This window comes from Canis aureus, chromosome 35 (assembly GCF_053574225.1).
Source record: "Canis aureus isolate CA01 chromosome 35, VMU_Caureus_v.1.0, whole genome shotgun sequence".
NCBI classification, from domain to species: domain Eukaryota; kingdom Metazoa; phylum Chordata; class Mammalia; order Carnivora; family Canidae; genus Canis; species Canis aureus.
Window position 1 is genome coordinate 16,620,197 of NC_135645.1, and position 27,543 is coordinate 16,647,739.

The window sequence follows — 27,543 nt, forward strand, 5'->3', positions numbered from 1 at the left end:
CCAAGATCATGACCCGAGCCAAAGGCAGACGCTTCATCAACTGAGCCACCCAGGCGCCCCAATACCAGCTCACTTTTGCAAACATTTTACAGCTGCCTCTAAAATTCTGATTCCTAGAAGTAGAGGACATAGTTGTTATTTGGCTGCTCACCACTCCCTCTCCTTTAGTCTGATAACTAAAGGTAAGTTTCCCATCCCATCCAGGTCATCATCACATGCTAGATGGGATAACCACTCCTCTTCTGACTACAGTGGTGGTCAATTACCTTGGGTCTGGTTAATGGGGGAAGCCTGTACTCCTAACTACAGTGATTGGTAAGACATTAGCAAGTTTAACAAACAGGCCAGTAGGAGCTAATACTCCCTTCCCCATGCTAGACTGTTCTGATTGCCATAGCTTTAGGAAAAGATTGCCTCTTTCTATTGGATTTTCTACGGCAGACCTGAAGATGTTCTACTCAGATCCAGCTATAGGGATGCACTAGGGCTAAGAGTATGGTCAACAAATGGCCTTCAGTTAACAGTTTTTTCACGTTTTACCTAAGTTTTTAAACTCACCTCCACTTGAGGTCACACACTTCCCAGGCAGCCTGCATCCCGAGTGAGCAAGGTGGGATTATAAAGGTTCATTCATTTTGGCTAGAAGCAGGAAACTGACAAGCTATGTTTGCTAGTTTCCAACAGGGTTGGCTGAGGCTTTGTCAGGTATGAAACACAGTGTGACTAAGAATAGTATGGAAACCCAGGACCCAGACCCGTTGGACCAAGTTTCCAAATCATGACTAAAAGAAGGCTACTAAGGCAAGCACAGATGGAAGCTAAGATTAAGTATAATCTAGAGCAGATACTAGAGGAAGGAGAAACGTATCAGTTATGACCCCAAGACCAACTTCAGTGGCAGGGCATGTAGTTCTTCCCACTAAATGCTCTCTCACATGCAGTTTTAAGAAGTAGATCGGAGCAGCACAATAGGCAAACTGTGGGAGACAAGAAGATTCCCCTATGACGGCAAAACATTATGTCCAACAAAACACACAAATTGCACTTAATAGACAGCCTCCAGCTGTGAGCTCCCTCAGGATCTGAGGCAGCACTCCAGCTGCAAGCTCCACCTTGCCAGAGATCACACAGTTTTTACAGCACCCTGTATCCAGTGATGGGTGGGATAGGGGTGTAAAGGCCTGGACATTTGTGCCGTATGTGAAAGGCAATACTCATCCGAAATTTCCTCATCAGGTTGGATGAGGTTCATCAGAACTGAATTTCAGTTTGACTTCTCCCTCTACCCAATCTTCCCCTCCCTCTTTTCACAGGTGGTGAACCCTAACAAACTGCATGCACCAAAATCTTACTCCACCTTTGTATCTGCTTACAGAGAATGCAACCTGTGACAGCTGCTAAGCAAATGGATGAGATTACTGGACTCCTGGACATCATCCACCCAGTATTTCCTGTTGTGCCCAAGATCGCAAATCCGAGAAACCGCCAAGGAGCCGACACCGATGCAAACACACGAGGGTTTATTTGCAAGCTCGAGCCTGGGTCCAAGTATACCCCACGCAGCAGAGCAGGGACTTGGACCCCGAGACTAAGAGGCTTAGCAACTTTATAGGGTCCAGTGGCCAATGGGATATGCAGAAAGTTGCACAGTCATGCGGGTCCGCTGAGCCGGATTTCCGGTTAGGGTGTGCCCTGGTCTTTGACTAGGGCGGGGCAGTATCCCTGAGCCAGATTTCCGATTAGGGTGTGTCCTGGTCTTTGATTAGGGCGGGGCAGTGCCCTAAGTAATAAGCAGGTCAGCACAAGGCAGGTGCAGCCCAAAATAGAGTCAGTCCTGCTCTGCTTGTCCAGGGGTAGGGGATTTTGTTCATTTCCTGGGTCCCACATTTCCAAGCAATGAAATGAAAATGACACTGCTGACATCATCTGAGCCCCATATCATGCCTGAATCCATTCTGAGAGTCAAATATACTCCTGGACTTCGCAATTTTGTAGATCAATACTTAAGCTTATAGGTGTGGAGAACAAGTTAGTGGTTACTAGAGCCGATGGGTGGGAAAAATGGAGAGTGAACTGTTTTTTGTTTTGTTGTTTGAGTTTAAATACATTGGATTTTTTAAAAAAACAGTAAGTATGCAGAACCTATAGACATTACAGGGTGGAAGATGGTTCTGATCTGGGAGGCTGGGGCTTCTCAGGAGAAGCAAAAAGAAACAAGGGTGGAGAGCATAATGAGATCACTCCTACTAGGCGCAAGACAAACACTGGTGTTGAAGCTTTAATACTGAAAGGTAAAAAAAAGGATGAGTGCCTCAAGCCCCCTTTCAAGGTCCAAAGATGGTGGAATAGAAGACTTATGGAGCAAGGTCTAAAAAAAAATGTAACTTATTATTACTGATATTACTGTTATGTGTAAGCTATTTTAAATATATTTCTATCAGTTATAACAAGATAATCTTGATTGACTAAATACAAAGGCTACTGAATTTATTTTAAAAATGAAAATAAACTATATATGAATGTCTATAAAAGAAATAGAATTTCATTCTACCAGGGCCTATCCCAAAGAAGACATGTTGATATTGGGCTTTTAGTCTCTTCTATTCCTGGTCCAGTTAGGAGAAAATAGGAGTCATTATCACCATTTATCATGCTGGAACAGAATTTACCTTGCCTCTCTATAAGGTACTTTGTTTTTAACCATTTCTCAGGGAATATTTCCCAGCTCTTAAAATACTGTTTTAAAAAACATTATGGACATAATGAATAAAGGGCCACTTATCTGTATGTAAAGCCCAATAGGCAAGCAAGAGCAACAAATTATATAGAAGACTTACTATGTCTTCGCAACTGACTAGCAAGTGAGTCTTTTCAACATGCTTTGCAGTTTACAAGAAGCCTTGAGGGATGTTTTTTTGACACTTGATTATCTAAATACATAGAGCAGCCATATGAATAAAGAAAACACCTGGTAGGAAGATTCTTTAAGATTCTTTAAAACAGTCATGAATGTTATTTACAGTTTCTATTTGAAATGCCAATTTTCAAAAAACAGGGAGATAAAAAAATAGTATAATGCCAAAATTTAACAACTGTGTAGCAAAACATACAAGGCACATTTTAAGTCCTTGTAGATTATTATTACCCTATATTCTTAAGTAGCAATTGTGTATAACACAGATTAACCAAGTAACTCAGGGAAACAGGAACCTAGACCTAGAGACTTGCCAGTTCCTCTATCCATGTGGCCAATAGTAATGGTATCAGGCTGGTTTCCTTGCACTACTCTGAATGCCCCTGGAGCCCTGACTGTAACGTGAATTGTTCTGTCTGGAACTGTACCATTGACATCCTTAATAAACTATGCACATCAACAGGGCTAGAAGCCTCCTGCTCTGGAGGAAGCTACATGGCTCATACATGACTGGGCACCTTGGGTTTACTTATTAAAGAGGAAGAATTATAAAGATCTCACCTAAATAAGCATTCCTGAGATGCAAAAATCTGCTCTGATTTCAGTAAATGATGTGTTCAAGAACTTCCACAACAGCTTTTTTCATAATATTCTCTAACTGGAAACCACCAAAATATCCATCAGTAGGAGAATGGATACATAAAATGTGATGGTTAACACAAGGGAAGATGACACAGCAATTAAAAAAAAAAAAAAAGAAAGAAAGAAATGGGCCAAACTAATTGACAATAACCAAACCAGAGTAGTGGCTACAATAAAGAGGCTGAATTTTGACTGAAAAATGGTATAAAGGAAGTTTTGGGATGATGTACATACACAGCATCATGACCTGAGTGGTAATTACTTGGATAAGTGTGTAAAAAGTTTCTTAAGTTGACACCTAAGATTATTGTGCTTTATCCACTTCATTATGTGTATATTAAAAATCAACAGGGCAGCCCGGGTGGCTCAGTGGTTTAGCACTGCCTTCAGCCCAGGGTGTGATTCTGGAGTCCCGGAATCAAGTCCCGCACTCGGGCTCCCTGCATGGAGCCTGCTTCTCCCTCTGCCTGTGTCTCCTCCGCCTCTCTCTTTCTCTCTGTGTCAAGAAAGAAAAGAAAGGAAAGAAAGAAAAGAAAGGAAAGATAAATAAATATCAACAATAAAGTCTGGTTTTAAATCTGCAATGAATGAATGAATGAACGAACGAACGAATAAATAAATAAATATCAACAATAAAGCCTGGTTTTAAATCTGCTCTGAATCATTTGTCCATAAGCACAAGGGCTGACCTGACATGCCACAGAGTAGCACAGTGACCTAACAGCGCCATATATCTGAATATATCATCATGTAGACACTCTACTTAAACCCGTTCATCCTGAATATACATTGACCTTTATTATTTTTGAGATGACATATTCTTAATCATACATGAATTATGAAATGATTCAGTTTCAGGAACTTCTAATTTTCCCAGACCTGTCTATGTTCTAAAACTTTTTTGCTATGTAATTAGCAAAATGTATTTGCAAACAAACCAGAAATAATATAAAGTATATGCACTACGTAACCATATCAGCTAGTCATCACATAGGTTTGTGTCACCTCATACAACAAAGGATTATTTTAAAGTGAGGAAAAAATTTTCAATTTTTATAAATGGAAGTCTATTTAAACTCCATTTTTAAAATTTATTATTTATTTATTTTTATATAATCTATTTTATTTTTAAATTTTTATTTATTTTATTTAAGTTTTATTTAAAATTTATTTTTTATTTATAAAATAATTTTTGTTCATTTATTTATTTAATGCTCATTTATTTATTTTTGCTCATTTCCCCATCCAAGCCAATTCCAAAATTATTTGAAACTATTGAAATATCATGCTTCTAAAAATATCCCTTTTTATAAAACTGTTTTATAGATGTCTCCCTTTTCTTCAATCTGCTCAAAACTATTCCATAGGTCAACAGAAGAAATATGTTAAGTTTTGTTGTGTTTTATTCTTCTCATTAGAGTGTTTGGTAAGGACTAGAAGAACAAAAAGACCAAGAAATCACTCATTATCAGGACCCCAACTCCAAATCAGACTCCACTCATAAAGCTTGCCAATCCTGGGCTTTACTAAAAAATGTTGATTATTAGAGCTTTAGGAGCTTGCAAGTCCTATTAACAACCTCCTTATGCTAACTGAAAACTTGGGAAAATTGCATTCTCTTTCTAGACTGCATTTTAAACAAATTTCTCCCTGGCTGCTCTTCAGAACTAAATGGTTTCTGTTCTTGGAAAATTAAACAAACAACTAAATTCTGGCCTTGCAAAGATCTCTTTCATATTCAGGCTGGTGACATTTCAGCTACTATATGTCACCCACTTCTTGAAACTGTAGAATCTTCCAGACCATCTTTGAAAACAAGAATAGATATATTTTTGTGAAGATGATGTGATGTGCTATCTTGAGCCTGTTCTGCCCTATGCTAGATTAAAGCACACCTATCCAAGATTTCATGATGACTTGATGTGCATTAAAATTTCACTCAGAAAAAAAAAAAAAAATTCACTCAGAACACTATAATTTTGACTCTCTTTTAAGGAAAGAACTGAATCTTTAATACATTTACTCTGTTTAAGGGCCAAAACATTATTATTTATTGACAATGAAAATAATATGCAATTATGACAGTGCTAGAACATCAGAAGTGCCTGTTACATTCTCACTGATTGACTAACATGTAAATGATCTGTGTGACTCCTTCAGGATAATATACAGATTGGGTAGTTCAGGAAATACACTACTAATTCAAGAAAGAAAAGATCAGTGCCTAGGGGCGCATGGGTTGCTTAGTATTTGTCTTCGGCTGAGGTAGTGACCCCAGGGTCCTGGGATTGAGCCCCATATCGTCCTAGTCGTTGGGCTCTCTGCTCCGTGGGAAGCCTGCTTCTTCCTCTCCCTGTCCCTCTGCCCTTCTGCCTGCTTAAGCTCTGTCTCACTCCCTCTCAAAGGGATGAATAAAGTCTTTTTTTTAAAAATAAATAAATAAAAGATCAGTGCCTAAATGTCCAGTTCTATTATTTTGTCTATTCTTCTTTGGACTGGCTGAGAGGATATGTAACTCAGATTTAACTGATCCTCAGTTGTGTATACCTGACCTTCCATAACACAAATGGAGTAGAAGTGACACATGTTTACAACAGAAAAGATAAGTCCACATCTAACCCCCAAAATCAACACAAAGAAAGCTTTCCAGCACAAAAGTGAGTGTTGTTCAAGTTTCTATACAAAGGAAACAAAAAGGGACTGGTCCTAGCCCTGTAGAGAATCACAATACACTGGGGTTTCTGGAATCTAAACTACTGAAGGATAAGGTGATCGTAATATACAATGTTCAAAGGCAAATGTGCACTGAGTTGAAGGTGAGTGAATAGGTAAATAAAGTGGATAGGGAGAGTGATATCAGGGGGGGTTTGTTTATATACCCTGATGTAGGGAAGAAGTTGTGGAGTCTTTTTAATGTTGTTTTGTATGTTTTTAGTTATGTTTATTATGTTTAATCTCAGTTTCATCCTTGTATGCTACCAATTTTCAAGAAGGGATCTTTTTCCAAAAAGAAAGCTCATCAACTCAATATTATTAATTTATCTGCACTTGATATATCATCTGTAGCATATTATACTAATTAATTATTCTTTTCAATGTCAAAGTAACATATACTGGCCAAGGTCTTGGTGACTTAAGCACTAATACCCTTTGGGTTAAGACTTGCCTATAAGAACAACATCATTGGGATCCCTGGGTGGCCCAGCGGTTTGGCGCCTGTCTTTGGCCCAGGGCGCGATCCTGGAGACCCGGGATCGAATCCCACATCGGGCTCCCGGTGCATGGAGCCTGCTTCTCCCTCTGCCTGTGTCTCTGCCTCTCTCTCTCTGTGACTATCATAAATAAACAAAAAAAAAAAAACATTAAAAAAAAAAAAAAGAACAACATCATTATTTCTGCTTATACTGCTCAGCCCCAAATTGGGAAAGGATATAGAAAAATTCTCTAAACACTGGCTTCCTGAAATTGAGTAAATTTCATAAAATCCTATGTGATTATTCTAACATTTGAATAGGCAGCTACATAGACATTTCTGATTGACTCACTGACACTTACTCTTTACCAGTATTAAATCAGTTGTGATGCATAAGGAAAACAGAAGCCAACCTACGAATAATGCATCTGAAGGGTTTCATAAAGAATTAGGGGCTGAGAGGACCTGAAGAGGTATTTTTCCAAAGAAAACATACAAACACATGAAAAGATGCTCAACATCATTCATCATCAGGTAAATGCAAATCAAAGGCACAATGAAATATCACCTTACACAGGTCAGAATGGCTAGAACCAAAAAGACAAGAAATAACAAGCGTAGGCAAGATTGTAGAGAAAGGGGAACTCATGTGCAATGTAGGTGGGAATGTAAATTGGTGCAACTATCATTGAGAACAGTATGGAAGTTTCTCAAAAAATTAAAAACAAAAATACTATACAATCCAGTAATTCCACCATTGGATATTTACCCAAAGAAAACAGAAACTCTAATTCAAAAAGATACATATGCACCCTTATGTTCACTGCAGCACTGTTTACAATTGCCAAGATACAGAAGCAACCAAAGTGTCCACTGATAGATGAATGAATAAAGATGTGGTGTGTGGTGTGTGTGTGTGTGTGTGTGCGCGTGTATAGTATATATATTTTGTATATATATACAATATTACTGAGTCATAAAAAAAGATGAGATCTTGCCATTTGTAACAACATAGATGGACCTTGAGGGTATTATACTAAGCGAAAGAAGTCAGAGAAAGACAAATATACCATAAATTTAAATTACAATTTGGAATCTAAAACAACAAATGAACAAACAAACAGAAAACAGACCCATAAATCCAAAGAATAAACTGGTGGCTGCCAGAGGGGAGGGCAGTCAGTGGGATTAGTGAAATGGGCGAAGAGGAGTGGGAGATATAGGCTTCCAGCTATTGAATGAATAAGTCACAGGGTTCAAAGGCACAGCACAGGGAATCCAGGCAATGGTATTGTAATAGTGCTGTATGGTGAGAGATGGTAGCTACACTTGTGGTGAGCACAGCATTACATATAAAGTTGTCAAATCGCTATATTGTACACCTGAAACTAATGTAACATTGTGTGTCAACTATACTTAAATTTAAAAAAATTAATTAGGCGCCTATACTTTTCTTAGAGGAGAGGTCAGGGAAGCTTTTACCACAAGTTAAGGGAACTGTCTCTGAAGGTTAGGGAAGTCTCTTCTATAGTACTAAAATTGTTGATTAAAGATCTTGCCTGAAAGATGCTTAATTCCCCAGTATCTCTGAGCATTCTATGAACTAATTCAGACTGAATCCACTTAGCTAATGGTTCTCAAGAGCTCACCTGTGACTGCACATCTGCTTGCACTATGCCCAGGGAATACTGATTTCCTCTTCTTTCCCATGTTCCTTTCATGAGCAAGCTCAAATTTGGGATTACACAGGGAAAGGGATACTGGGAAACATAGTTCCCAGCCTCTCTGCTGAAATCCAGATGAGGCTTTAGACATAAGTGTCTAAAGTGTCACCAGATACCCAATAAGCTACAGATGATCCAGTGTGAGTTCCCTCAAATTATGCATCACTTTCTAAAATATGCTCATGATAAGGTGTTATTACCTTAAAAGGATATCTGTGTTCCATTTAAAAGGAAGGGGAATTCTGAAGGGAAAAAAAGTATGAGAAGCAGCATATTTTAAACTTAACTTGGGAATTAACAATGAACAATAGCATAGAAAAAGTACTAAAAAAATGGAGGAGAGCATATTTGAATTGTTCTAATCCAACATTTCTACACTTACTGGATCAAAGAGTCCTTTTTCTTTTCATGTAGCACTTATTAACACGGTTCCATAGTGTGCTTTTATGTAAGCCCTATTCCAGCAGATGTTCCCAGCATCCTTTAATATTATTAATCAAACTTATGGTTAAATAAAGCATATTGACTAATACATTTATTTCTTCTCCTTCCTGACATGCTCCTGAAATCACAGTATTGGGATTTTTAAGGCATAAGCCCCCAAAACTAAAGGAACTAAAAGAAAAAAAAGACATCAGAGATGACAGATCTCAGCAGTTTTGAAATTTGGATAATAGATGTAAAATTAGTAACTAGGAAATATAATTTATGATATTTAGCAGTCAGCATGACCTGGGTACAGCCAATCAGAGGAAAAACCAAGAGAGTTTAGATCTAGATTTTGGGAACTCCCTGCTAGGCTAGATATTAATAGTTCCATTGATAGATGATGTAGAGTCAGGAGCTCCAGGTAGATAATTTGGGGCCATGGGAGGCTGGGGATATTTAGCAGGTTGAGGGATGAAACCATCAATTGACATAGAAGTACTTCCTGGGTTTAACAGCTGGTAAACCATTCCAGGAACAAAGTGTTCTAACTAGACAGAGATGATAAAAGCTTTAAACTCTGTATGTAGGGTATCCCTGGGTGGCTCAGCAGCTAAGCACCTGCCTTCAGCCCAAGGCATGATCCTGGAGTCCCAGGATTGAGTCCCACATCGGGCTCCCTGCATGGAGCCTGCTTCTCCCTCTGCCGACATCTCTGCCCCCCACCCCCCGTGTGTGTGTGTGTGTGTGTGTGTGTGTGTGTGTGTCTCTCATGAATAAATAAAATCTTAAAAAAATAATTGAAAATAAACTCTATATGTGTAAAATACAGTCTAAACCTGGTCACAGGGTTACTGCGACCTGCCAAGAGGTTCTACTGACTCTAGAAGAAAATTCTGTAGCACATATGCCATTTGCTTTGTAAGCTAAAAAATGCTATAAACATATTAGTTATTATTTCCTACTATGACTGCCAGTATGGTGCTTGCATCTAAAATTAAGAAATTATTGGAAATTTGGGGACCCTTTTTCCATTTCCCCCCAAAGAATGTATATACCAGAAGTGTTTACTGCTCACAAACAAGAATAAAAATATATTTAAAACAAGGATATATGCCCTGATTCCCCAAATGTATTCTGAGTAAACAAAGCAACCCCAAAACCTTCAGTCTTTTCCAGAAGACTTTTGTCTTCTGCAATTATCTTTCCCCAAATATCATTAGCTGCTCCCTCAATGACACCACCCCTCCCACATACACACACACCTACCATTTTTGATTCTTCTGACCATTGCAATAAATGTGTACTGGCTCATTCATGCCTCAGTGATTTTTGAAGGACTGTCCACAAGCTAAAGACTATTTTGCAGGAGTAGGAAGGGAAATCTTTGTTTTTGTTGCCTTCCTCCTGAGCCTTATTTTTTTTTTTCTTTTTCAAAAGATGCCACTTTACCCAGGATTCTTGACCTTACTCTGAAAAATTACAACAAAAATTACAGTAACATTGCGTTTAACTAAAGTTTGTTAAGGCTGAATACATTTCCTTGGTAATGATTTACAATAATTTAAGGACATTATTAGACTTTTTAGCTTCTTGTAGAATGACAACATGAAAGTTTAAATTATTTATTTATTTATTTATTTTGTTTATTTTATGATAGTCACAGAGAGGGAGAGAGAGAGGCAGAGACACAGGCAGAAGAAGAAGTAGGCTCCATGCACCGGGAGCCCAATGTGGGATTCAATCCCGGGTCTCCAGGATCGCGCCCTGGGCCAAAGGCAGGCGCCAAACCGCTGTGCCACCCAGGGATCCCCTAACATGAAAGTTTAAATGAACTGTTGCTCCAAAGCGAAATTAATTTACGATACTCTAGACTTATCATACTGATTTAATCTCAATAGTTCTGGAAATGCTTTTCACTAAACACAATGGCTTTCTCTTTTTTCTGACCTCTTAAATGTTATCCATCCTTCATGAACACATTCAAATTCTATTTTATTGGTGAAAGTTTTCTAATCTATGGCCACACTGACCTCTCAGTATCTTGCCATCTTATAGTGCTTATTTCTACAGCACATATTTCACCTTATAACTAAAAATGATCCTGACCTAATGTCTATACTTTCATCATCATAGACCAGTTCTCCTACAAGATTGAGAGCCTTTTGAGAGAGACTGTGTTTTGTCAAGAATTATTTATTGAGCATATCTGTCAGGATTCAACCAAAGTAGAACCATTAGCACATATATTTATTGTAAGGGATTGCCTAGTACTACCTTCCTGGCTAAGCAAGCACAAAGTCCACAGGAAGGGAGTCAAGCAGGAAAGGGAAAGGAGAACAGGAAGTCAGGAAGAGAAGATGACAAGCAAGCAGTCTGGAATCCACAAGCACAAACAGAAGCTTTCTGTTCACAGGTGGTAGGAAGGAAGGAAGATCCAGAAAGAAGAGCATTACAGAGGCAGATGCTGTATGAAGTCCTAACTCCAGGGAAATCCTAAGTCCTCTTTAAGAGGCTCTGCCACTGATTAAATTAGGCTCGCCCAGAGTATTCTTTTTTATTATAAAGAGACCTTAGATTATTAGAGAACTTAATCACATCTGCAAAATCCCTTCAGAGCAGCACCTAGATCAGTGTTTCATTGACTGGAAGAAGTTATGTGTATGTTCCAAAAGGACTCCTGTCTTCCTACTCTCAGGAGAGAATATCCTTGGTAATCTGCCCTACCAGACACATACTCAATAAAGAATTCTGGGGACTATAGATGTCAAGCCAAGTTTATATCAAAAAGTCATCATATACAGCATGTAGTGCAAAGGACAAAGATGACATGACTGCCACCCTTAAAAGAGATTAAGCCTGATGTAAACAAAGTATTTCCTATTTCCCCCAAAACACCACTCTCTGCTACATACAAAATAGGCACACAATAAATACTTGATGAAATAATTAGTGACCTTGTTAATTTCCACCCAATTTGATTATTATTGATCTGAACACTAGACAGATTTGATACGTACACTGTTTTGTCTAAATAAAATGATCCGATGGGAAGCAAGAGCTGAGTTAATGGCAGCACTGTTTTCTTCTCACTTTTTTCTGTTAAGAAAAACACTCTAAATGGTTATTTTTGAAAACAGCCCAAAAATGCTGTTCTTATGTTTAATTTATTATGTTTAATGGAAGCAGGCTATTTCAAATTCACAGTATAAGCCATCAATAAGAATTATCAAAATAACTGAAGAAACAGCAATAACCCATACTTTGAGGTTAACAAGATGATTCATCCAATCATTCAATAAATATTTATCAAGTACCTTCTGTGTGCTATCATGGTTCCATAGGCTGGAGATGCAGTTAAGGACAAAACAAAATTTATGCACACATAGAGCATGTGTTATGTAGGAGGTGACAGAAAATAAACATGTGAACAGTTTAATATAGAAAAATATAAATCGGGGGGATTCCAATAACTTTAAGCCTAAAATTTTTCATGACCCTTATTAAAAGAAAAAAGTAAAACCACAAAAGGCAATAAATATAAAATTAGATATACATGCTAATACTTATTTAGAATAGGAAAATAAATTATTAATCTTACAAAACTGGTAATGAAAAACATCACAAAGTTCAGGAAAAATGCCATAAACTTTTTATTAGTTACCTTCCTGACACATTCTATAATTCATGTTTTACTACATTTTTTTGACTACAACTTTAATGACTATAAAAATTATTTTGTATTATTTGGTAATATTTTCTATATAAAAAGGTGCTAATTCAGGGTTTCCTCTGGAATAGTTTATCAAAATTTGTGAGTTTTTTTCATTATTATTGGTGATTTAGACACATCCTTTTCAGTTTCACAATTTCACAATAATTTCATTATTGATAGTCATGTAAATTTTTACAGTGTAAGTTTTTACGTTAAAACACAGAGAATAAAATTCTATTTTATAGAATTCTAATTAAAAAAAAAAAAAGACAAAATCTTCAGGGTGCCTGGGTGGCTCAGACAGTTGGGCCAGATACTTCGGCTCACGTCATGCTCCAAGGTCCTGAGATCGAAGCCTACATCGGGCTCCAGGCTCACTGGGAAGTCTACCTATCCCTCTCCCTCCTCCTCTGCCTGCCCCACGCCCAACTTATGCTGGTTCTCTCAGATAAAATCTTTTAAAAAGACAGTTTTCATCATCTAATTGTTATATGATGTACAATTAAGTATACTCCTAATAGGACAGCATTTCTGTTTTTATTAGGAATCAATGGTAATCACATTCTCCAATTATAACTTTATACATCTAGTGATTAAAATAGCTTTCCATAGATCAGCTTCTGGTGTTCCACACTTCAACCACTGTTTGTTCCCCACAACCCTCATAACTCCTGCGCCAGGCACTGTAGGACACAGTGAAATTGCTACATGTCATCTGGCCTTGCTCTTCTACTCCACAAATGTCAACTGTATCCCTGACTGGCCTTCCCCTTAGCTGGACCTCCAACAATGCCTGCGGCCACTTCTAATGCTACTTGTTATAAAGGAAAATGTCATACATGACTGTGGTGAACAAAAACTTACTTTTATAATTTTTACAAAAATATAGGGATGGGGCACCTGGGTGGCTCATTCAGTTAACTGTCTGATTCTTGATCTCAGCTCAGCTCTTGATCTCAGGGTTGTGAGTTCAAGCCCCATATTGGGCTCCACACTGGGCGTGGAGCCTACTTAAATATATAAATTATTCTCGGCCAAATGAGAGGCACAGGATAACGAGGGCCAAGGTTACTAGGACAGTTTGGCAGGGAACTTAACAGTTATTTCTCTGAAATTTTTGTTGACTTATGCTGTCATGTCCCCAGTTTCTTCCCTGATTACTGCTAGTCTTACTGATCTTTGTGATATACTCACTAATGGTGCAGTTGACTTCAGTAAGGCTACAGATTCTATAGACTGTGGGACACTAAGTCAAGTCAGTCTCAAATCCAGAACTTGATGTCATTATTACCTTTGAACAGAGTAATATATTTGAAATATCAAGTCATGTTTTTCTTCTATTTTGTTTTCCCCCCAACTCAGCCCTAGTCCCATCCTCCTACACAAGGACTAAGCAGAACTACTATGTGGTGTGAGAATATGGCAAAGTTAAGCAAAATTTTAAAAATTCACTCCCCAGCCTTTTCGGAAGCCTTAGGTCCTCAGAAGAACTGGTGAAATCAGAAAAATAATAACAAATGAAGAATTCTGCTTCTAGCCTTTAGACAGAAAAGATTCCTCCATTTAAGAAAAAAAAAAAGAAAGCTGAAGATATAAGGATCAGACAGGATGGCTAATGGGGTGGGGAAGCGTGGCAAAGAGCCCTCATTTCTGGGTTGTGTGCTCTTTCTAGACAAACCTCTGGATCCCAGAGAGAAAGGATGTCCAAAGAATCTAGTCAGATGGGTCTCAGCACTATGGTGAACTTCAGTGTCCCAACACAGCATGGGATTCCATAGTACCAGACACAAGACTGAAGGGGTCACCAAGATAGGAAAAAGAGATGTGTTACGAAAAGACCTATAAAGATTAAGAATTAGATAGGAAGATGTACATAAAGGTACACTTTTGTGAGGACAAAGGACACAAGAGTCCATCCCGCTGAAAAGGAGCACAGGTGATTACTATTAAAATGACTGGGATTACATTTCTTCCACCCTGTAAAATGGCAGACTAAAGATAGATATCAAATCAAAGTGTAAAATAAATAAGAACTAGAATCATAAAAATTATAGACAATTAAAGGAAGAAGAATTACAAATGTGTATACACACACACACCTTACATACCTGAATTGTGTCCTGAAGAGCATATCTTGCATACCTGGTTATCAGAAGCCAAGCCATTCTATAATCGGCATTCCAAAAATGGCTTCCCTAAGAAAGATCAAAGACGAATTTATTAGCTTAAAACTATATATGTTCTCAAGGTAATTTAATATAATTCTCAGTAAATCATAGGTAAGTTTTCTTTCATGATAAAGATATCAGTATGAATACATTCTGGGTCCAGGGTCAGGGTGTCTCAAAATCCTGGGATAGAGATCGAGGGGCGCTCTCCACTTCCTGGGAGTCCGCTTCTCCCTCTCTCTCTCTCTGCCCTTCCTGCTCACATGTTCTCTTCTTTCTCTCTCAAATGAATAAATAAAATCTTCAAAAAAAAAAAAAAAGGGGGTGGGGAATCCCTGGGTGGTGCAGTGATTTAGCCCCTGCCTTTGGCCCAGGGCGCGATCCTGGAGACCCGGGATCGAGCCCCACGTCGGGCTCCCGGTGCATGGAGCCTGCTTCTCCCTCTGCCTGTGTCTCTGCCTCTCTCTCTCTCTCTCTCTCTCTGTGTGACTATCATAAATAAATAAAAAATTTTAAAAAAAGATTAAAAAAAAAGAATATATTCTGGGTCTATATCTGATGGTATTTATATTCATACTTTGGGAAAAAGTGTGTAAGTATTATTCTATAAGAGCTACATCTTCCATTACAAACACCTAGCCATTAAAACTGTCATTAGCAATCTACTTATTTTTAAATTACATAGTAAGAATCTTCACGTTAATTTTAAATAAATTAGCTCTACTCTGGATTAAATATGACTTTTTATGAGGCCCATATTATTCTTAGTCCTCAAACTTGCATAAATTTCATAGATTAGAACATCAATTTTAAATTGGCACATACGGTTAGGCTAACTGAATGTGTCTAATTTGACTGGTAATTGCAGGCATATATTGTTCATTTTTCCAGAATTATACTCAATTCACCGAAATTACAATTTCAAGCCAGTTGGATGTGCGGGTTATACCCTCGGGCTCATCTAGCAACCGGTCCCTCCCCAGGGCCTCACTTAGCCGAGATTCGCTGAGGGGAAATTTATACACGTGTAAACTGAGCCGAGAGACGTACACCGCCCATGGCCCCCCCAGGGGCCCTCTGTGAAGTCACCTCGAGTCAGGAGAGAAGGTGGCCGACCCCCGTCCGCGCACCAGGGACACGTGGGCGCCCACCTGCCCGAGGCCACGCACTCACCTGGGGCAGCGACGAGCTGCGGCGCCACATCCCGCACACAGACGAACCCCAACGAGCTGCTGACACGCGGCCAAAGCGCACAGACTCAGAAACGTGGCGCCTCAAGTAAGGACCAGGGCTGAGGCGCACCACAAAGCGCGCCTGCGCCAGCGACGCCCGCACCTGCGCTCTGAGGCCAGGTTCACCAGGAGGCGCCAAGGACGCCCGCGCGTGCGCTCTGAGTCCAGCTCCAAGAGGCGCCAGCGACGCCCGCGCGTGCGCTCTGAGTCCGGGTTCACCCAGAGGCACCAGCGACGCCTGCACGTGCCCTCTGAGTCCAGCTCCACCAGGAGGCCCCAGCGTCGCCCACGCATGCGCTCTGAGTCCAGCTCACCAAGAGGCACCAGTGATGCCCACGCATGCGCTCCGAGTCCAGCTCCACCAGCAGGCGCCAGCGACGCCCACGCATGCGCTCTGAGTCCAGCTCGCCAAGAGGCACCAGCGACGCCCACGCATGCGCTCTGAGTCCAGCTCCACCAGGAGGCGCCAGCGACGCCCGCCCGTGCGCTCTGAGTCCAGGTTCACCCAGAGGCACCAGCGACGCCTGCACATGCCCTGTGAGTCCAGCTCCACCAGGAGGCCCCAGCGACGCCCGCGCGTGCGCTCTGAGTGCGGTCCACCAGGAGGCGCCAGCGACGACCGCGCGTGCGCTCTGAGCCCAGGTTCAGCAGCAGGTGCCAGTGATGCCCGCACGTGCTCTGAGTCCAGCTCCATCAAGAGATTGCGGCGGACTGGCACCAAGATTTCATAGCCTGAAGGCCTCCTCCTCGTCTGTCCCACGCTCCCTCCGAGGGCGAGCTAGCAGAATTATTCTTAAACATAACAATAATTACGATGAAAATGCACACTTCTGTGCTAGCTGGTCCCAATATGGAATTTCCCTGTATGACCCATCCTTAGAAACATCAGCTCCTAAGATGTCAATGCACATGGTATTTCCAACCAAAATTGTTAAATTGAAGCAACAATACTCAAGAATACAGTATTTAAAAAAAAAAAAATCCAGTTTGGAATAGTTCCAGTATCAGTTTGTAGTTACCTACAGCCCTAAAATTATTTAAATCTTGTTTTTTTTTTATTTTTATTTATTTATGATAGTCACACAGAGAGAGAGAGAGGCAGAGACACAGGCAGAGGGAGAAGCAGGCTCCATGCACCGGGAGCCCGACGTGGGATTCGATCCCGAGTCTCCAGGATCGCGCCCTGGGCCAAAGGCAGGCGCTAAACCGCTGCGCCACCCAGGGATCCCCTAAAATTACTTAAAATACAGTCATAGAATGAGAATTGGGAGTTAGAAAGGCAGCTCACTACGTAAAAATTCCATGGGCCGTTCCTTTCTTTGTTCCGTTTTATTGTCTCTTTTCATGTGGCCTCTATAGCCACCTGGCTGCCTCAGGGTTAACTGTTCTTTGAATAAGGATGGAGAAATGTTCACCTCCAGCAGCTGACCCCGAAATAGATGCACTAGCGAAGGATCTGAGGCGTAGAGAACTGGGCCATTTGCCCCTAGCAAATAGGTTTTGTAATCATTCAAATTTGAATCAGGGCTGGGGAGAGGCAATAAGGGTGGAGTCGAAGGTTTGGAAGTTGAGGGTTGGAGGTTCCAGCTCTTACACAAGCTGTAATTGCAAAGTTAAGTCCCATTATCACTTTCAGAGACTGAGTCCAGCTCGCCAAGAGGCACCAGGACAGAAAGGACAGAAAGTAAATGTGACCTAACCCACTAAACACCCCCAGAGGGTCAAGTGTGAATATTTTGTGAAACTTCCATTCTCAAAAATTTCATGTTGACATATAGAAACAAAATGGATGCAAAGCAAGATAAGCATTTCCTTTTAGCATAGTAATGATTAAAAGAAACTACCTGACAGTCTGCCATCCCAAAGAGTGCACAAAATATGTCTGCAAAGCAACTGACCAGTCGATATAACTCTCATTCGTCTAGTCATTCAACAAATATTTTTAACACTGGCTGCCTAGACACATGACAAACTAGAAAGATACTCTTCTCTAATTTTCATGAAATCTATATGGTAGTATGTGTGTCACTGAACTAATATTGATCAAATGACTACAATATGCCAGACCTGTTCTACATCTGGCAATGAACACATCTCCTTACTTGGGGATGGCTCACATTCTAAGGAGAGAAGCAATAAATAAACAACTAATATTTAAAGTATTGACAAATCCAATGGGAAAAAACAACAAAGGAGTGATCAGAGTATTTTTAGCTCATGTCTAAGTGAACCCTGTTTAGGATTTTAAGATTTGGTGGTTTAGGATAGACTCCTCTATGGTAGTGATGTTTCAGCATAACTCTGAATAAAATATGGAAATGAGTCATGGGAGTACATAAGGAAGAAACATTTTAAGCAGAGAGAGTTGGAAATGTGCTTGCATGTTTAAGGAATATCAAAAGTGACAAATTTATTGAGCACAAAGTTTATTGAACTCTGACTACATGCCAAGAACCAAAGACCCAAAATAAGGAAAATCATGTCCTAGCCCTCAAGGGGAAGAAATATCCCTCAAGGATTTAAGTAGAAACAGATACAAACACCCACCCTAACTCCAGGTAGTTGACATAATTGTCTTGGAAAATCTCTGATAAAGTTAATATATGGAATAATTATCATTAAAGGGTACAAAAAACTAGAATCAGCACAATCAGCCAGTACTAAGGGAATGCCATGACCATTAGAGGCAAAAGTATTACCAGATATAAATGTCATTAGGGAAAGTGATACAGGATAGCTAGGTTCTTATCTCATGCAGTCGAGGAATGACTCGAGGACAACAGAGAGTGAGCAAAGCGAAGTTTATTAAGCAAAGATAGAGTGAAAGCTCTCAGAAGTGAGAGGGGTCTCGACAGGGTTGCCACTGAGGGCTTTTAGTGGCAAGTCTTTTATTGAGAACCTAGCCAGGGAGCCATGGCCTGGAGATTCTTGTGCAGTCTTGGTTTGAGCAGGGACTATTGATAACAACTTAATGATAATGACTTATTTCTTTGTGGTCTGGTGAGTTTCTGTGATTACTTAGTAACCATCAAATGGAGATACTCCCTAACATTTTGGAGCTAGAGAGCCAGGTTTTGTTTTGTTTTGTTGTTGTTGTTGTTGTTGTTGTTGTTGTTGTTTTCTTTTTCTGTTGCCCTGTTTCCTTGGGATGGGTAGAAACCTGACTCTGGGCCTTTCCCTATCTTTCCCTGCCTAGCCCCATCAGCCCCTAACTCATTTCATCAAGAGTAAAGAGGTATGGGTACGGGAGAAGAACATATGCATTTTTAGTAGACATAATGAGGGATGCCTGAGTGGCTAAGTGGTTGAGCATCTTCCTTCAGCCCAGGGTGTGATCCTGGAGTCCTGAGATCAAGACCCACGTCGGGCTCCCTGGATGGAGCCTGCTTCTCTCTCTGCCTATGTCTCTGCCTCTCTCTCTCTCTCTCTCTCTCTCTCTTTCTTTCTGTGTCTCTCATGAATAAATGAATAAAATTTAAAAAAAGACATGACTAAAATGATTTTTTAAAAAGATTTATTTATTCATGAGAGACACGGACTGAGAGAGGCAGAGACATAGGCAGAGGGGAAGCTGGCTCCTCGCAGGGAGCCTGATTCAAGACTCGATCCCGGATCCCAGAATCAGGACCTGAGCTGAAGGCTGGCACCCTACCGCTGAGACACCCAGGTGTCCCTAAAAATGATTTTTTAGTCATTCTGTCTTTAACAGAGGCAAAGTTACTTAAAATGGTGTCATGTAAATACAAGTGCTCTGCTGGCTAAAAATCACACCAAATGTTTATGTATATTAATATTTATATAGTCCGGGACACCTGGGTAGCTCAGCGGTTGGGAGTCTGCCTTTGGCTCAGGGAGTGATCCTGGAGTCCTGGGATCAAGTCCTGCATCAGGTATCCTGCATGGAGCCTGTTTCTCCCTCTATGTCTCTGTCTCCCTCTCTCTGTGTCTCTAGTGAATAAATAAATAAAATCTTTAAATATATATATATATTTAAATATATATATATATTTAAATATATATATATATATATATATATATATATATATATAGAGAGAGAGAGAGAGAGAGAGAGAGAGAGAGAGATGTCCTCAATGTGCAGCGTAGGACTGTTAAAGCAAATAAGAACATTTAAAATAATCTCTTCCCAGGTTTTGTTTTAAACAACCCAAATCATATAGCTTTATGCTAAAAATACACCACTCTGGGCTTTCTAAATAATTTTATTAGAAATTCTTCTATTGCTGTATTAACTAAGTAATCTATCACCTTCTAAGAAAAAGGAAGGTTTTTGAAGGTTGTCATAAATAATCTATTACCAGGGGTGCCTCTGTGGCTCACTCGGTTAAGTGTCTGCCTTTGGCTCAGGTCATGATCTCAGGGTCCTGGGATAATGTCCTGTGTCCTAAATCAGACTCCTTGCTCAGTGGGGAGTCTGCTTCTCCCTCTCCTTCTGCACCCCCCCCCCGCCGGCTTGTGCCCCTCCTCAAATAAATAAATAACATCTTAAAATAAATAATCCATTACCTCATCAAGGGGAATATCTTTGCTAAATGCATGTAAAAATATGCATGTCAAAAGGCATGACATTCATGGGGACTGGCCTCGCTGAGGCTATCTCCTTTATTTCCGAAATATCCCAAATATCTCAGGCAGGGTTTTGTGCAAGGGCAGTAAAAATGAGGAGAGTAGAAAAAATGGATTCCAAATTTTCTATGAAAATTATTTCATCAGTTTTAAAAATTAAACCATAGATAATTTATAATATCCTTAGATTTTTGTTTTCTTTGTCAGTTTGGATAGATTAAAGTTCCATATGGCTGAGATTTATTGTACTTAATAGAAGTATATTCTAAAAGAGTCATTTCTGAAGAAGAGTCGACACCCTTTAAGAACTGTAACTACAAAAAAAAAAAAAAAAAGGAAGAGAAAGAAAAACCCCTACTAGGTAGGTTAAGAATTTAATTAAACTACAACAAACCAAGGGCAAGAATTGCAAATTCATATTTTCTAAAATTCAGAGATTTAAACCAAGGTACACTTTTAAATTACTACTGGCTTATTGTCCCAATCATAAGAAATTCATCCACTCCCTAGGCCTCTATTTATATACTTAAGCCAAAGTAGAACAAATCAAAATAAGGTGTTTAAGTACCTACTACGTGCCAAATCCTGTTTGAGATACTCCACGTACTTTCCACATCTTAGAGGCTTATAACAAAATAGCCTCAAAAAGATGATTTTTGACAAACTTGTTCCTCTGCTGTTCTAGGTTGAGCTGCTCTCAGAAATAATATCCAAGGAAAGGGAATAAACCAGAAACACCATGACCCTAATCATCTACTCTCATATCTTGCAATTGCAAGTAAATAGACTGTTAGGGCAAATTCAATTTCTTCCTTGCAGTCAAAAGCCCTACAGCCAAGAATGTAACTTCCTTAGAAACATTTATATAGAGAATCAAGCTCGTTCAAAGTATGAACGATTATGAAAGATCTCACTATTTATATCTTATATTCATGCTTATAAATGCACCTACTCTTGTGTATACACATATGCTCACAACATTAACATTCTTCATTCAGAACATTATAGAATTTTTTCTCCATCTAAATCTCTTGTTAAACAAAAATGGTTGATGTGATTGAACGATGGTAAGAAAACCTGTGTCAGTACCATTATGATACGATCCATATGCATAATAAAAAATTAGGAGATTCCTGGGGAACTTTCCAAGATGTCACTGAAGAACAGCTTTTGGTAGATTCTGAATCATTAATTTTCTCTTCTTTTTTAATAATTATGGATCTATCAACAGACAGTGAGTTATAGAATGTCCTTTGATCAGTCAATCATCGTGATGGAGTCAACCACTAGGCCAGATGCTCCTGCTATAAAACCAGGAGAGTCCTTTAAGAACAGTAAGAATATGAATTTAATACAAAAAAAAAAAAAAACCTCATTATAATATTTCTCATGAATGTAAATACTTGTAAGTTAAATATTATTTTTGCCTTAAGCAATAAAACTGAAGATATACTTTTGAGAAAGTATAAATAAAAATGAAGACTATAGTAAAACTCTAAAATCTCTCATTTTTTAAAACTGCCCCTTAACATATTTATTCTCTTTGAAACAATTACATTTCTAGGAATTTATTCTAAGAAAATAATTAGAATTCTATTCAAATTAGGACTTTTTCTGAGCATTATTTATGACAATTAAATTGTATCAGTAGACTCAATTCTTCTCACTAAAATACGATTTGTAAATTATGGCAAATGCACCTAATGGGATATCATTCATTTTTGAAATATCATGTCTTAAAATAACTTTTAATATCTTAGAAAAATGTTCATGGTATAATGTTTAAAAAGTAAAATACAAGATAGTATTTATACTTCTCAACATTTCATATGCATAAATGCAGAAAAGAGGACTAGAAAGGAATAAATTAAAATGGCATCTGTGCTTCTCTATGAATAGTAAGATTATATAATTTCCTTTTTGTGCTATTGTATATTTTATCCATTTCCTGTGATAAAAATATAATACTTTTTAAAAAGAGATTATTTAAGTAATCCCTACATCTAACATGTGGCTCTAACCTATGATCCCAAGATCAAGAGCTGCCCACTCCACCAACTAGGCCATCCAGGTTCCCCAAATATGTAATACTTTTATTTAACATAAATGTTTGTTTTAAAAAATATTTATTTATTTAAGTAATCTGTACACTCAACACTGGCTCAAACTCATGACCCCAAGATCAGGAGTCGCATGCTCTTCCAATTGAGCAAGTCAGGCACCCCAAGATATATATTTTTTAAGAGAGCAGGCAGGAGGAAACTTTTGGAGATGATGGCTATGTTTATGGCATAGATTATGGTGATGGTTTCACAGGTGTGTATACTTATCTCCAAACTCATCAAGTTTTTTTATATCAAATTCGTACAGTTTTCGTATGTTACTCATACCTTAATAACGTGATTTTTATTTAAAAATGTGTTATTTGGGGCACCTCGGTGGCCTAATGGTTGAACATCTGCCTTTGGCTCAGGTCATAATCCCAGGGTCCTGGGATCAAGTCCTGCATCAGGCTCCCCACAGGGAATCTGCTTCTTCCTCTGTCTATGTCTCTGCCTCTCTGTGTGTCTCTCATGAATAAATAAAATTTTAAAAATAATGTATTATTTTAAGTTGTTTATCTTATCTAATAAGAGATGGGGCTCAATCTTACGACCCTGAGATCATGCACGACCTAAGCTAAAACCAAGACTCAGATACTTAACCAATTGTGCCACCCGCGTGCACCAACTACTATTCTTATAATTGTTTTATTTTAATAATTTTTAAATGTAAGTAGTTAGTAATCTAAGGGATTATGTTTGATTGATTTTATGTTTTATGATGATCATGATGTGATTAGTTTTTCTTCTCTGCATTTTGTTTCTTCCTTCTCCTCAGCATATTATTAGTAATCATTAAACATGATTAGCTAGCTGATTAATTTATTTTCTTAAGATGCAGTTGACATTTAATTGAGGTAAATGCCTATACCAAGTAACTACAGCAACATTTTCTAAAGTGATGTCTATGAGAAAAAAGTCCCATTATAAAACAAGTTTAGAAAACACTGCTTAACATCTTCCACTACTTCCCAATTAGAAAGTCAAAATTTAAATATGGATATTTCTTGAGAGGTGGTATCATATAAGAACTTATATCTCTATACTAAACCCACTTTTTTCCAAACTTATTTTTTACAGAATCCTTTCCCAGAATTTATCTTTTAGTAATCTAAGGAACTAATGTTTGGGGGCTAATGTTAATTTGTAAAAGAATTACCTGGGGATAGTATTAAAATTCATAATCTGATCTAGTAAATCAAGAATGAGACCTGAGATTCTTCACTTCGTACAATCTGCATTTCTCATATGTCCTGCATGTTTGCTGACCACACTTTGAGTCCTAATACTATAAAGAAAATACTTTAGGAACAGAAAAAAGCTTGAAATATGCCTTACAGCCACCTACCCACATACTCCCATTTTTTTTTCTTGAACTAGCATAGCATTCCTTCATTCTCCACTGTGTGAGGCATCCTATCAGATGAGTGCCAAACAGAAGCTTCAAAAATTAGACATCTGAAAAGATAACAGCTTTGTTTTAGAGAAACACCTTATGTTGTCTTTCCAAGTGAGCTAATTTATAGTCTGAACATCCTGGTTTACTACGTTACTGAATGGAAGGTTAACATTAAATGCCTGTGGCCCAGGCTAGGCCCTCAGCTGTAATAAATTTAAATGGCATCTCATTTGCATGGAGCACCTTCTTTAGTATTAGCATTTCTATTCCTTTGAGAAATTCATTACTGCCCTGTTCTGTTAACTTTTAGACCAAGAGTGAACTCTTGCTAATTCCCTAAAGTCATGTAAATTATCTTTAAAAAATATCAAAGATTAAAATACATAAATCATTTTCAAAAGAAGTAAAGATGGGAATTACATTACTTAAATTTCACTTTCTCAACCATGGGCCGTTTTATACTGCAGGGGACATTTGGCAACATCTGGCAACATTTTTGGTTGGAGAGGAGGGTGCTACTAGATTCTGGTGTGTAGAAGTCAGGGGTGCTGCTAAACATACTACAATGCACAGGATAGTCAGTCCATTACAACAAAAAAATTCTCCAGCCCAAAATATCAATAATGCTGAAGTTGAGATACCTTGCTCTAAGAACCTGTGCTATTTCTTAATACTGCCTTTGATTTGATCAGGGCATGGATTGGAAAACTAGAAAGAATATGTCAAGTCCCAGGCCATTTCTTACTTGTGGTATATTTAAGGCCAATTTGCAAATAACAGTGAAGAGGGAAACTGTACAGGTTGCTAGCTAACTCTCTGGAGAAGATGAAGACATTTAGGCAGGTCGCTGAAAACTCCAGTAGTCATAGTCACAGTCACAGGGAAAGAGCTGAAGTACCACTGGGCTATATTCTCTGGTTATATTGGTCAAAGTACCACTTTTTCTGAGTACATTTTTGGTTATTGTAAACCAGTGAACAGGCTAAGATTTCCCAGGGCTCCATTAGAAAAACCAGTTTCCAAGTGATGCATAGACGGTTGTGAAAAGAGGAGTCCTCACATTCTGAAGTTGTGACAGTGGGAGCTTAACCTCCTTGTTCCTAAAGAACTGATTTCAAGATTAAAAAGTAAGATAATACATGATGATGACAATGAATTCCTTCCTGCCCACACATCCTTCTTATTCAACACACTGATGTCTATCATTTTCAAATCTCCCAGCCCCGACATTAAGACTGCTTTACAAATGCCAGCTATTCAGTCATTGTAAAGGGATAGCGGGAAAAGGAGTTGGGCTAGGGAGAGTAAGGAACATGAGGAAAGAGGAAAAGTGGTCAGAGAAAGCTCCAGCCTAGCAGAGACTGGGCACCACTCTGAAAGCGTAGGGGAACGGAGTAGAATAGCGTATGCAGACTTCATCATGTTGCCACATGGAATGTTACATAGGATCAGGTGACTTTATATGAACTTTTCATGACAATGAGTTCAGAAACTAAGGGTTGGAAATATGTTTATGGGGAATGTACAGATGGCATGCAATTTTTATAAATATACTGAGCAACAAAATTACCATGTTATAGCTCAATTTTATCAACACATACAACCACTAGAGTGACAAGAGGAGGCATACTATTTGGGGAAAAAATTTAATTTAACTAATTAATGGATTTATAAAAAATAAACTGAGGAAAAGTGTAATTAACAGTGGGTTGCCTGAAATGTAGATTATATAGATTTGAAAGTGAAGAATAACTGGGCATGGTAGTGTCTGCAGGTAAATGACAAGATTCAAAATGCTCTATATTTGTAAAAATTACCATAGCTAGAGCTGGGGAGTACTACTGTCCCAGTAGATTCCTTGAGATTTAGAATATGTGGGTTTGAAGTGAAGAGCAATTGAATACAGTGGTATCTGGAGAGCTAAATGACAGATTCATAAGGTTAATAGGGTTTCTGAAGCTTTAACCAAGCTGAAATGGCAGAGGTGGTAACACTGTGTGCCAGGGCAGCTGGGAATTGCTGAAGAGGCTGTTAAAATTAGGGAAAACTAGGTGCACTGGGCACAATAGTGAGAGACTGAAGTAATTCCAAGAAAGAGAGTGGAGGCAGAAATATGAAGCTATCTGAAAAGGATAGGAGGACTCAGTATGTGCACTGCCATCAGAAAGGTCCAGTACAGTGGGAGTCATGATTATATCAGGGACTAGAACATGAGATTGGACATTTAAAAAGAAAAATTTACAATGCCTACCAGTCTCAGCAAAAAACAGTTTAGAGTTGGTAATTGAATTCATTACTATAGAAGAGCAATGTATTTCATGGATACCTGCATCAGAAGAATTATCTGGATACATATTTAAGATAGAGATATATAGGCCCCATGGAAGATTGGAGTCAGAAACTCCTTGCCATGTATAGGAAAAAGCTTTTACAAGTTTCCAACATGATTGAGGTGCACACTCAAGACTGAAACATACTGCACTGGAGATGAGGAAGACTATAAGGTTGTCTATGTATCCAAGACCCAGACTCAAGCTGGTCAAGGACAGAGCTGGAAAGGGATCTGCAGCCTCTACCTACACTAAGCCAGGTAGTACGGGCACTACCCAGATTATTTATTGCTACCACCAAGATCCTCCCAGGAGTCTAGTGGGACCATACATTAAACAAGTGATTTCCTGCATTTATTTTTTGTTTCTGCTACCATTACAGTAAAATGTAATGTGAAATAGAAAGTATCACATAAAAATTAGCCCACCATTTTAGAGGTTGTTTTAATTTATTAAACATGTCAAGAAGGCACGTAGGTGACTCAGTGGGTTAAGTGTTCACTTCTTGGTTTTGGCTCAGGTTATGGTCTCAGAGTAATGAAATATAGCCTGGAGGCAGAGCTGGGCTCTGTGTTCAATGGGGAATCTGCTTGAGATTCTCTCTCTCCCTATCCCATCTTCTGTGTTTTTTCATTTCCCAGATAGGCTGTAAGTTTTTTGAGGTCAAGAATATACTAATATTTCTTTACACTCAAGAAAGTGCTCACTAAAAGCTTATTTGAAAGAATTAACAGAGTATTAGAGAATAATATGAGAGAAGATACCTGATTAAAAAATAATATAAAATAACTGAACATTGTGATTACTTTTTTATTGAAGTATAATTAACTTATAGTGTTATTTTAATTTCAGGTGTACAACATAATGATTCAACAATTCTCTACATTACTCACTGCTCACCAAAGAAGTATAGTCACCATCTGTCATTATACATTATCATAATTCTATTGATTATATTCCCTATACAGTACTTTTCATCTCCATGATTTATTTATTTTGTAACTAGAAGTTTGTACTTCTTAATGCACTTCACCTATTTCGCCCATTCCCTACCCACCTGACCAAGAATCAGTTAAACACTGGAAAAAGAGTTGCATTCAAAAGGACAAGAAAA

At 38.7% G+C, this 27,543-nt stretch overlaps 1 protein-coding gene across 1 annotated transcript; it reads right to left on the reverse strand.

Annotated features, from left to right (window-relative positions):
- Positions 1 to 2,466: 2,466 nt before the first annotated feature.
- On the reverse strand, positions 2,467 to 21,214 carry LOC144305106 (uncharacterized). The gene is made up of 5 exons (XM_077883771.1): positions 21,171 to 21,214; positions 17,430 to 17,613; positions 15,956 to 16,646; positions 14,723 to 14,809; positions 2,467 to 4,052 (listed from the first exon to the last, which is right to left on the reverse strand). The coding sequence occupies exons 1-3, from the start codon at positions 21,212 to 21,214 to the stop codon at positions 16,230 to 16,232; spliced, it is 645 nt and encodes a 214-aa protein (XP_077739897.1). The 3' UTR covers positions 2,467 to 4,052; positions 14,723 to 14,809; positions 15,956 to 16,229.
- Between the last annotated feature and the right edge of the window lie 6,329 nt (positions 21,215 to 27,543).